Here is an 11,870-nt window from a genome sequence, read left to right as displayed (position 1 = left end):
ACTGTAGTAACACAACAAAGGAGAGAAGAGATGCATGATCACACTTCACCAGTGTACAGTTAAACAGATATTTGACAGCCTCCTCACACAAAAACACACAGGGCTACAGATGGAGTACAATCCAAGTGTCTCATTAATGTCCACAGCCCTCCACTTCCACTAATGACAACTAGAATGGTGAATCCAATTATAGACTCTGTGTGTGTGTGTGGGAGGGGTCTGTGTGTCTCTCCTACTGCGTGTCTAACTCTAAGGGTCTACACTGACTAGCAGACACACGCAGACACAGACACACACTGAAGGGTGTTTCTAAGCAGTCTGTTCTGGAGGAAGAGAGTTAGACAGTCTCACGACACACTTCTCCCTAATAGACTGTCAGTCAGAGAGAGGGAATGTGAGAAAGGGAGGAGAGAGAGAGAAGTAGAGAGTATAAATATACCCTGTATAAATGATCCCAGATCTTGAACGGCCAAATCCACTGAAGTCTAGCTCCCAGAATGCACCTGCTTAGAAACTCCTGCTGAACACACAAATGCACCTACACACACATTCATGCATATATCTCTACACACACACGCACAGATACCCACACACATACACACATCTGCACATATAAACACACCACTACTTGTTACACGGTATGAACTGAGGGCCATACCCAAACCGTGTGTGTGTGAGAGTCAATCTTGAACGTCACTCTGCTTTCTCTGAGTACTGTGTGTGCATCCATGTGAGCGTGTGGTTTGTGTGCGTGTGGTTTGTGTGTGTGGTTTGTGTGTGTGTGCGTGTGGTTTGTGTGTGTGGTTTGTGTGTGTGTGTGCGTGTGGTTTGTGTGTGTGTGCGTGTGGTTTGCATTGCCAAGCCTTGGCAATGGGGGCTTTGGGACCTGTTCCAGGAATGGTAGTAAGTGCAGGAAGTTGTAGTCCCCTGGACAGGAAGTGGTAGTCCCCTGGACAGGAAGGGAGTTATTTGGATGTCACTTTTGTGTCACAGCTGAGCGGGGCTCCTGACACTCCTGATTGGATGTTGCTCGTCTGTCCTGATTAGTCAGGACATCTTTCCTCTCAGTTCCTCATACTTCTTCCCTCCTTCCTCTGCTGGAGGTAGACCTAAGACCTAGGAGTTAGGAGTCAGGAGCTAGGAGTCAGGAGCTAGGAGTCAGGATCTAGGACTCAGGAGCAAGGATTCAGGAGCTAGGAGTCAGGCGCTAGGAGTCAGGCGCTAGGAGCTTGGAGTCAGGCGCTAGGAGTCAGGAGCTAGGAGTCAGGAGCTAGGAGTCAGGAGCTAGGAGTCAGGAGCTAGGAGTCAGGAGCTAGGAGTCAGGAGCTTGGAGTCAGGAGCTAGGAGTCAGGAGCCAGGAGTCAGGAGCCAGGAGTCAGGAGCTAGGAGTCAGGAGCTTGGAGTCAGGAGTTAGGAGTCAGGAGCTTGGAGTCAGGAGCTAGGAGTCAGGAGCTAGGAGTCAAGAGCTTGGAGTCAGGAGTTAGGAGCTAGGAGTCAGGAGCTTGGAGTCAGGAGTTAGGAGCTAGGAGTTAGGAGCTAGGAGTCAGGAGCTAGGAGTCAGGAGCTTGGAGTCAGGAGCTAGGAGTCAGGAGCTTGGAGTCAGGAGCTAGGAGTCAGGAGCTAGGAGGCTGAGTTCTGTTGACTCTGAGCTGGTCTACAGGGCTTCTTCTTAAACGATCGATGCACTGACAAATTGTTGTGGACAGTACTGCCTTTATAGACTGTTTGTGTGTGTGTGTGTGGGGGGGGGGAGAGAGAAGGGGACCACCGTTCGTCCAAGTGTGTTAGTGCCTGTGTGATTGTTGCTATATAAAGCCACAGGGTTTCAGGTTTATAAGAATTGAATGATTTTTGCTCCATTTGTGCTGGTGCCTTTGACAGTGTTGTGGGCTAGCTTGTTATGAGGTGTAGTGTCTCCTCAGCAGCCAGGCTGATGGCTCCCACACCCCCAAATAAGTCCGGTCGGACAGATTCACCCAGCACTCGCCCAGCACTACAGCTCTCAGGTACAGTTTACTATTAAGGTTAGAGAAACGACAAGCGGAGTACATTGTCTGGACACACGTAGATATATATATATGTGTGTGTGTGTGGTAAGGATGCTCATGATTAATCATGAATCAATTAATTGCTGTTAAGAATTTAACCGGTTAAAAATGTATTAACCGATAACGTCTCCATTGTTAATCTAGAAATGGCAGTAACTGCGCCCCAGTGTTTCCGCTATATTCCTCATTAACCCCGCTGCTTCAGAATGGTTTGAAATATCATTAAGTCGTGACTTTACGACTGCAGAGCTATCCGCCCTATGGAACTCAAATGAAGCTGTTCACACTAGACGCGCATTTTTCTGTGCCAGTCACCAAGCCTGTACCCTTCTCTGAGCTTTCCTTTTTCACATTGAAAGCTGACATAAACTTAATTTAGGCAACTTGCTGCTCCAACAGCCATCGCAACAGCATCCCAACAGCATCCCAACAGCATCCCAACAGCATCCCAACGTAATGTGGCAGCCAGGATGGCCAGTATGGCCGCACACGCTGCCCATTTGAATGAGAGACAGTAGACAGTAAGGAGAGGAGTTCCTTATTTGTTACCCCCAGTTTTCTTTTGTCCCTTATTATCTGCCCCAGGCTTGCCCCATTTGGCTTTCCATGATATATTACATTTATCTTGTGCATAACACCTCCCCATACAGTGCGGAGAGCTTGAAGGCTTTCAAGAGTACGGATGCTTATCAATATGCTGTGGCTGGATGGGTGAGAAGCGTGAAGGTGCGGCACCTGGCCACCAAGGATTTATATTTAATCATGGGAAATTTAAGTATTATAAAAAACATCTAATGTATGATTTTGGTGGTAGTTTACTCTGACTAGGTAGCGAGTTGTTAGCTAAGTGGCTAACAAAGCACTAGCACTCATCTTAGTGCCACTTAGCTCACGGCTAGCTGTCATTAATCTGGATAATGTTCTTTAATGTCAGATGTGTTTATACTCATTGAAAGAACATGAAGGTAAGGGAAAGAAGTGATTTTGTCTTTTTGAACAGTTTGTGGTGGGTTACTCTGATCATTGTTGATGTCAGTGCTGCAAGTGAGTCGGTCGGTAATATCGCAGCGCAAAGCTACAGCGATGTCAGGAGAAACTAAACGAATAGGCTATAGCCTACAACTAATGTAGTAAAATATTAATAACATGTTTGTTTATCCAAATATATCATATAATATGGTGTATTTTATCATCCTGCAATGGAATTTGCAAGCGGCTCGTGGAAAAATTCGACCAGCTGCCGAAACAATCTCTGCAGTGTGAGCCGAGCGCTTTGCAGCAGCGCTTTGCAGCAGCGCTTTGCAGCAGCGCTTTGCAGCAGCGCTTTGCAGCAGCGCTTTGCAGCAGCGCTTTGCAGCAGCGCTTTGCAGCAGCGCTTTGCAGCAGCGCTTTGCAGCAGCGCTCTTTCCCGTCTATGAAGGCTTTGGTGCCTACGAAGTAGGCTTTGAGACCCTTTTCATGTGCCGCCTTGACTGCTGGCCATAGCTGTTTCCTTGATTCTTTGTCGGAGGACGTGAGATCTTCCTTGAATTGCAGACCATTCTTCAGGAGGTAGTTATTCTTCTTAGAACATTTCCATATTGAATCCTTCGCCTTTCTGGAGGTGAAACGTATGACGATAGGACGTGGCAGCTTTCTTCCTATACGATGGATGGACTACATCAATGTCCCTTACAGTGGTATTTCCTTCATCTTCTGGCAATATCTTTCTGCAGATCTCTTTCGTTTTTTCTTTTATATTTTTCTCTTCTGGCCCCTTCGACCATACCGAGAAGTCTGAGGCATCATCTACGGCTATAGCGTTCAGCCTCATTAGTCTCATTTACTAAATTGGCGATTGTCTTCTCATGTTGTTCTACCTTCTTTTGGAGATGGCTGTTCTCTTCTTTAAGAGTTTTAACCTCTTCTACCGTGAAGTCAATGGATTTTTGAAGATTGACAATGCTAACTGCGTTTCTTTTCACAATTTCTTCAATATGGTCGGCTTTTTCTTTGATTTTGGCTGTTAGGACGCAGATAATGTTATCCTGTACCTCACACAAAGAAGGTTCACTTCGCTTCTTCTTTGAAGCATTCTGTTTGATGGGAGTGACTGGGGAAGAATCACAAACGCCACCAGCCTCAGCACTACAAGCATAAGAATGAGTATCCTTGATACTTCTTTTTTCCAAAGCGATAGCGGCCTCCATACCTTCAATCTCGTAGGGCCGTTCCATTTTAGAGATTAGGCAAATATGCTATTACCAATTACGTCGATATCAAAAGCTATTTTAAAAGATGTATAGGTCGTTTTAATGTACCAGAAATAGTTTTTTATGCAAAAATCAATTAACAAAAAATTACTGCGGGTACATCCAAAGAAAAAAGTTCAGCTCGACATAACACAACTTGTCATTCCAACGCCATCTTGGCCCCTCAAAGAGTGAGAACCAGACCCTCGCTCCTCGGCTTAAGGCAACGGCCCCGGTGGATGTAGGTGGTATTGCATTTCCGGTTAGGTACCTGTTGTCCGTCGTCGATTTTATTCTATTAACTCCAGTCAACATATCCAAAACTATCTCCCGCAATAATGTCTGTTCTATTTTCGAATCTGGCTCATACTACTAGCTTTCTCATAGAAGATTTTTAGATTTTTAAGTTTGAAACCAATCCGAAATGGGTAAACTAGCAACGCATTTATTTGCTTACGTTAAGAATAGTTGTCTGGAACTGTGCTCGCGGATACGAACAGGGCACGAGCACAAAAGGGAACATTAGCCGATCGCTGATTTACCTGAGCTGAATGAGAACAAGGAGAAAGGGCTTGATAATCTACAGTTGCCTGCCTTTATTGTAGCAAGTTATGGTTGCACACATACATGACGGTTGTTTATAGAGTTTATTTCTGTAATTTTAAAGCAGATTTAACAATTTTGTAATGAACTTTATTATGTTCATGACATGACAAACGTATTTATAGCCTAATATAGTGATATTGTGGCATGCTAAGGCGTCATTATAGGTTGTCTTCTTGAGCAAAGACAAAGATGAATAAGTCATGTCTGATAACCACAATATTGTTAAAGTTATGCAACGTTATGTCAGTTAACACCACAATGATGGCATTAACAATAACTGTAAGCTAGTAATAGTAAAGCAACACTCATCATCATTGCTTTGCCGAGCTAGAACAACGACGGAGCCAGATATTCAAGTTTACAGTTTCTGTAAACTTGTAAATATTCAAGTCTTACACAATACTTAAGTAGTCATACTAAAAACACGATGCAAAAAGAACAACGTATATTTGGTGAGTCTGAGTCGTATGTGAAACATATGTTCCATCTAGAATAGGCCTATATTTCCAAGAACCAAGTGAAAGTAATACTATTCAGTACTAATAGCATGCATTTTCGTAAAGTTCACATGATGTACAGTACCAGTCAAAAGTTTGGACACATTTTCCCATTTGACTGGTACTGTATCTGCTTCTTGATCGGACTTGTACCCCATTCTGCCAGTTTTCTAACTCCACTGCAATGCCTTAGCTCACAAACTCGCCACTGGTTGTCGCAAAGTATGACGTGTCCAGCTAGTTGCGAGCGTGTACGAGCCTCGGAGCTAGGAGCTTAGTGAGCCACTGTTCTGTGCAAGACCGGACGAGACGGAACTGGAAAGATGGCGCCTGCCTCACTGCGCTTCACTGCGCCTCACTGCGCCTCACTGCGCCACTGAGCACTTTCCATAGAAATGAATGGGGACGTCATCTTTAAAGACCTCCGTAGTTGCAAGCGGGCAAGAAGCAACTCTACAAAGATTTATTTTTTTCGCAGCAAAACAAATATAAATGAATTGAAATCAATTTGTGGCTGTCAATTTGTTTTGGTGTTGGGTCGCCACAAATAAATCAACGTATGGGAAACACATTGACATTCAATGTGCATGTAGATTTTTGTATGTAGATACAGTATGTACTGTATGTGTATGTAGATATAAAAGTGTACATGGTAGAAGGACCCAAGCCGGAGGACAGGTAAGCTGGGGACAGTCTGCATCTAATCACCCAGGTGAGGAACTGAACCAAAACTTTCAGGATTAGCTCTGCTTCATGAATGGAACCATGCTTAGGTGAATGAAAGTGGTGGTGTAGAGCTGGGTATACCCTCCTCTGAGGAGAGGGATTTACCCTATATCTACCTCAGAAGAGACGACTGACCGTACACCCCTTCAAATCATGAGAAATACGTCTAGATCAAGGCTTGGTGGGGATCTATACATTCACAGTATACCCACATTACCCAAACACCACTACACCACTGCATGAAGTAAACGTTCATTCTGCTGACATGGCATCCTCATCCTCTGTGTGGACAACAGGAGTGAATGTTCCACTGGTGTCAACTCAACACCTCTCTCCATCTCCCTCCCCCCTCTACTCTTCCACCCCTCTCTCCTCCCCACCCCTCTCCTCTCCACCTCTCTCTCCTCCCCACCCCTCTCCTCTCCACCCCTCTCTCCTCCCCACCCCTCTCCTCTCCACCCCTCTCTGCTCCCCACCCCTCTCCTCTCTCCTCTCCACCCTCTCTCTTCTCCACCCCTCTCCTCTCCACCCCTCTCCTCTCTCCTCTCTACCCCTCTTTCCTCTCCACCCCTCTCTCCTCTCCAGGGAAGGAGGAGTATGTGGTGACCTTCAAGGGTTCGGAGTTCTTCTGCTACGACCTGTCCCTGCAGCCCATCCAGAGCAGCAGCGACGAGATCACGCTCTCCTTCAAGACGCTGCAGAGGAACGGCCTGATGCTGCACACGGGCAAGTCTGCCGACTACGTGAACCTGGCGCTGAAGAACGGTGCCGTGTCGCTGGTCATCAACCTGGGCTCCGGTGCCTTCGAGGCGCTGGTGGAGCCCGTTAACGGGAAGTTCAACGACAATGACTGGCATGACGTCAAGGTTACCAGGAACCTGCGGCAGGTAACAGGAAGGAAGAAGAGGCAGTCAATCCCGACAACAACATTACTATTTCCCTTATTTGTAGGAGTAGTATTCATACTATCATTATGAAATAATGATTTGATTCAAGCATTCTAAATCAAGTAAAGGATTGCTGATTGTGTGGATTTGTTGGGTTTGTGTGCAGATTTAGCAATAGTGCTCTGACTACCATAGATGGTAAGATGGTGATCAGATATTTACATTTAGTCATTTAGCAGACGCTCTTATCCAGAGCGACTTACAGTAAGTACAGGGACATTCCCCTGAGGCAAGTAGGATGAAGTGCCTTGCCCAAGGACACAACGTCAGTTGGCATGACCGGGAATCGAACTGGGAACCTTCGGATTACTAGCCCGACTCCCTCACCGCTCAGCCACCTGACTCCCCGGATATAGCAGATTAGTGCTAATACCATGTGAAAATGTAAGAAGGTGTGATGGTAGTGATAAGAGTTGGTGGTTTGGGGGGTGGGGGGATAAGGAGGGAGTGGTTTTGGTGTGGGGGGGGTTGGTTTAGGTGGTGGTTTGGGTGCTGTGTGGGGTGGGGGAATAACGAAGGGTGGTGGTTTCAGTGGGGGGGGGTGGAAATATGGGGGCTGTATGATGTGTAGAGAGTGGGTGGGAGGTGAGGGAGGTGGGGTGGGGGATGAGGGTTGGTGGGGTTTGGGGGGTGGGAGTATGTGGAGGGGAGGGTTGGTGGGGTGGGGTGGGTGGTGAGGGTGTATGGAGGGGAGGTGAGGGTTGGTGGGGTTTGGGGGGTGGGGGTGTGTGGAGGTGAGGTGGGGGTGTGTGGAGGTGGGGGTGGTGGGTGACGGTTGGAGTAAGCTGTGGTGTGTGGAACCTTAGAATCACAGCTTAAACCCCAGTGGAATATTTGATCTAGTTCCTAAAGCCTTGTTTCCACCGCAGGAACCAGGGTTACAGATAAAGACCCTGATCCTGGCCTGCTCTCCTGTGCACAGCAGCTTTGGGGGAGGGGCGGGGGTACTGGCAGCAGCAGAAGAGTGTTTCTACAAACACACATCAACATGGAGAACAGAAGGCCAGACGTGAAAGGCCAGGCCTAGTCAGCAGTTATGAGCACAGAATGCAGTGGCAGTTGGAATTAGTGACCTGAGATGACCAAGTGTGTTCTAACATCTCTACGTGTTATTCACCTTAAAACACCGCAAAACAGTACCAGGGGAAGCTTAAAGCATTCAAACAGGATTAGAATCAAATAATGTTGCCTGTCTGTTGTTTTGGGTTTATACGACAGCAGACTAATTTGCCTGATCTTTTGGTGAAAGTAATGCAGCTGGCAGTGGGCTGAAGGAACCTTCTAGTTCCTGGGGAGAACAGGTGCCAGGGACTTCAGTCTGCTCCTTTTCTTGTAGAACTTATTTTGTCCTCTCTCTGTTACTAACATGCTTTGGATGAAACTAACTAACATGTCACTCATGGAATGTGCCATTCTACTAACCTCTCTGTTTTAACCTTTATTAACAATGTACTAACGCTAGTGACCATCATATCCTTTTTGAGTAACGGTCCGTATTTTGTTCACAGTTTTATAATTTCCTTTCTCCCCCCTTTTCCACAAAGCACTCAGGCATTGGACACGCTATGGTAAACAAACTCCATTGTTCGGTAGCTATCACTTTACTTGTTTCTTCGTTTGGTTCTGTGTTCTTTTCTTTGGACTGTAGACGTCATTAGAACGTGGACCTGCGGTTGGTACCTCTCTGCTTCCTCTCACTGCTTGGTTTGGACTCATGTGTGGGTTCCTTCCTCCCTCCTCAGTTCCTGTACTTCCTGTCTGGTTTTCGTTTGACCCGCCAACCTTTTTTAGGAGCATCGTTTCTAGCGTTTTTTTTGCATCCAGCCGTGACGAGTAGGGTCCCCCCCCCTCCTCAAACTCCTTGGGTGTCAACCTTCATTCACTGTGCATGGCATGCCTTCTGATTGGTCTCAGCCTTCATGTCTTCTGATTGGTCTCAGCCTTCATGCCCTCTGATTGGTGTCAGCCATCATGTCTCTGAATGCTGGCCCCGCCCCCTCTCCACGCTGACCATCTGCTTGCTGTGTCGTCATGGCAGCAGTGTGTGTGTTCCTTATTTGGTGCTTTTACTTTTCTTTCTCTTTCGCCATGGGAACATCCCCTGACCCCCTGACCCCCTCTCTTCTGCATGGGCCGGCAGAGTGCAAGGGCCTCGCCCCCTCCTCCTCAAGCCCCGCCCCTCATCCTCAAGCCCTCAGGCCCATCCTCCTCAGGCCCCTCCCCTCCTTCTCAGGCCCCTCCCCACTCCTCAAGCCCCGCCCCTCTGTCCATGGGTGTGTTCTCTCTTTGCTCGCTCGCAAAAAGAAAACCAAGACGGAGGCTTGCTGGTTTTAGCTGTCCATGGTTTCATTAACCAGTGCTAACCCGTGTGTGTGAATGTGCCATCTGCCTGCAGTAAAACTCACCACCATTCTCTTATTTTCTATTTCTGTTCTTTTCTCAGAAGTGCAGAACTGAACCCATATGTACCCTAGCTACGACTAACCCTCGTCAACTTTTACTAACTCCTCATTTTTGTGTCTGCTAAATTACTTTTGCAGTCGGGTGTGTTCACTAACCTGCCAGTCATCCTGGCCTCTACTAACCCAACCCTGGAGGCTAGCATCCTCCCAAACTAATAAAACAAAATAAAGACGCAAGAAAACAACAAAAACAGACATGAAAATGGGTTTGACAGTGTTGAGGGTGCCAGGTCAGCGAGCGTGCGAGGCCCTGCCGCCCGCCGCTACATCCTGTGCTCTCCGTGTGCCTTGTGCAGGTGACCATCTCCGTGGACGGGATCCTGACCACCACCGGCTACACCCAGGAGGACTACACCATGCTGGGCTCCGACGACTTCTTCTATGTGGGGGGCAGCCCCAGCACGGCCGACCTGCCTGGATCCCCCGTCAGCAACAACTTCATGGGCTGTCTGAAGGAGGTGACACATACACACACACACACATTTACATTTACATTTAGTCATTTAGCAGACGCTCTTATCCAGAGCGACTTACATTAAGTACAGGGACATTCCCCCGAGGCAAGTAGGGTGAAGTGTCTTGCCCAAGGACACAACGTCAGTTGGCATGACCGGGAATCGAACTGGCAACCTTCGGATTACTAGCCCGACTCCCTCACCGCTCAGCCACCTGACTCCCCACACATGCGCACACATACCCCCACACACACACACGCACACACACACACACACTTATATGAGTAAAATCAGTTTCCAGGTCACCAGCAGAGATTGCAGATCCCCCCTGGTGATGATGTGGTGATGGACATGTCTAAAGCTGCTGTCAGACACTGCAGCCTTCAGTTCAGAGAGAAACAGACCGAGAGAGAAAAAGAGAGAGAGGAGAGAGAAGAAGAGAGAAAGAGGGAGAGAGAAGGAGAGGGAGAGAAGAGAGAGAGAGAGAGAAGGAGAGGGAAAGTAGAGAGAGTTCTGTCAGAACAGGTTCTTCATCTGCCTCCTCCAGTTTGCATTCTGGAATGTACATCTTAGATGTCTGTGCTCCTTAACGGCTCGTCTGACCCACATAGCACCCTCACTCTCTCACCACATCTCTCTCTTTCTCACCACACCAGCATCCAGCCCTCTGTCCCCCTCCCCCTGTCCTACATTCCCCTTCTGCAGAGTGTGGGTCTGTCAGAACCTAGGAGTTCCTAGGCAGGAGTGTTTAATGAGGAGGCGGGCTGAGGCCACATGTCCATGCCGCTCGTTAGTGTCCGCTCGTTAGCGCCCTCCCTTCGTTAGGGCTCCGCCGCTCGTTAAGGGCTAGCTGTGGGGCCAACAGCCTGTTCTAGAAGGTTCTGCTGTAACTTGTAGTGGAGGTGGATCGCTCTGTAAACACTCACATCTGGATACTGCTGCCCACCCAATATCCTGTCCTCTCCTCCCTCCCCCATCAGCATGCCCACCCCGTCTCCCTCCCTCCCCCATTAGCATGCCCATCCTGTCTCCCTCCCTCCCCCATTAGCATGCCCATCCTGTCTCCCTCCCTCCCCCATCAGCATGCCCACCCTGTCTCCCTCCCCCATCAGCATGCCCACCCCGTCTCCCTCCCTCCCCCATCAGCATTCCCACCCCGTCTCCCTCCCTCCCCCATCAGCATGCCCACCCTGTCTCCCTCCCTCCCCCATCAGCATGCCCACCCCGTCTCCCTTCCTCCCCCCTGCCTCTCTCCAATGTTGTGATGACGTGGTTGTCTCACCCCTGATGTATGCAGCCTAGTTCAAACACAGCAGAGGCTTGGAGTGTGCAGGCTGGTCCACTAAAACAGACCAGCTGTGTGATGCCTCGATCCTGACCCTCCCTACCTGCCTACTACCCAGAATGCTGTTCTGCGCCGCCTCGGCTTGAGCATCGTTATGAGGCGGCGTGAGGCATGAGGGATGGAGTGGAACTGCCACTCGGCTCACGTGTGCATTCTCTGGAGGCACACGGGTCCTGCATCCCAGACAGAGCTCTCTCAGACAGAACCCAGCTCTCCCAGACAGAACTCTCTCAGACAGAACCCAGCTCTCCCAGACAGAACTCTCTCAGACAGAACCCAGCTCTCCCAGAACTGTCTGTCAGAGCGGTTCTGTTGGTCTGTTGGTTCTGGGGTGGGGTCTTGTCGTTGTTCAGTCAGGCTGGAAGGAGGAGGAAGAGGAGGACACCATCTCCTCCCTTCCACTTTCCCTCCCCCTCTCCCTTTCCCTCCCCCTTCTCCCTTTCCCTCCCCCTCTCCCTTCCACTCTCCCTCCCCCTCTCCCTTCCTCCCTTCCACTCTCCCTCCCCCTCCCCCTCTCCCTTCTCCCTTTCCCTCCCCCTCTCCCTTCCTCCCT

At 48.8% G+C, this 11,870-nt stretch overlaps 1 protein-coding gene across 19 annotated transcripts in view; it reads left to right on the top strand.

Moving 5' to 3' along the window:
• The window catches only part of LOC136942821 (neurexin-1a-like), a 206,872-nt gene that overhangs the window by 46,433 nt on the left and 148,569 nt on the right, over window positions 1-11,870 (top strand). For 9 of the 19 annotated variants that reach the window (XM_067235815.1, XM_067235814.1, XM_067235823.1 and 6 more), the window contains 3 exons: window positions 6,694-6,995; window positions 8,600-8,623; window positions 9,814-9,975. In XM_067235815.1, the coding sequence (XP_067091916.1) occupies window positions 6,694-6,995; window positions 8,600-8,623; window positions 9,814-9,975 (488 nt within the window). Of the gene's footprint in view, window positions 1-6,693; window positions 6,996-8,599; window positions 8,645-9,813; window positions 9,976-11,870 lie in introns of all 19 variants that reach the window. The other 10 variants (XM_067235830.1, XM_067235833.1, XM_067235829.1 and 7 more) reach the window with 2 other exon arrangements.

Source organism: Osmerus mordax, chromosome 5, assembly GCF_038355195.1.
Source record: "Osmerus mordax isolate fOsmMor3 chromosome 5, fOsmMor3.pri, whole genome shotgun sequence".
NCBI lineage: Eukaryota > Metazoa > Chordata > Actinopteri > Osmeriformes > Osmeridae > Osmerus > Osmerus mordax.
The sequence above is the reverse complement of the archived record's forward strand: the minus strand, read 5'-3'. Positions and strand labels throughout refer to the sequence as shown.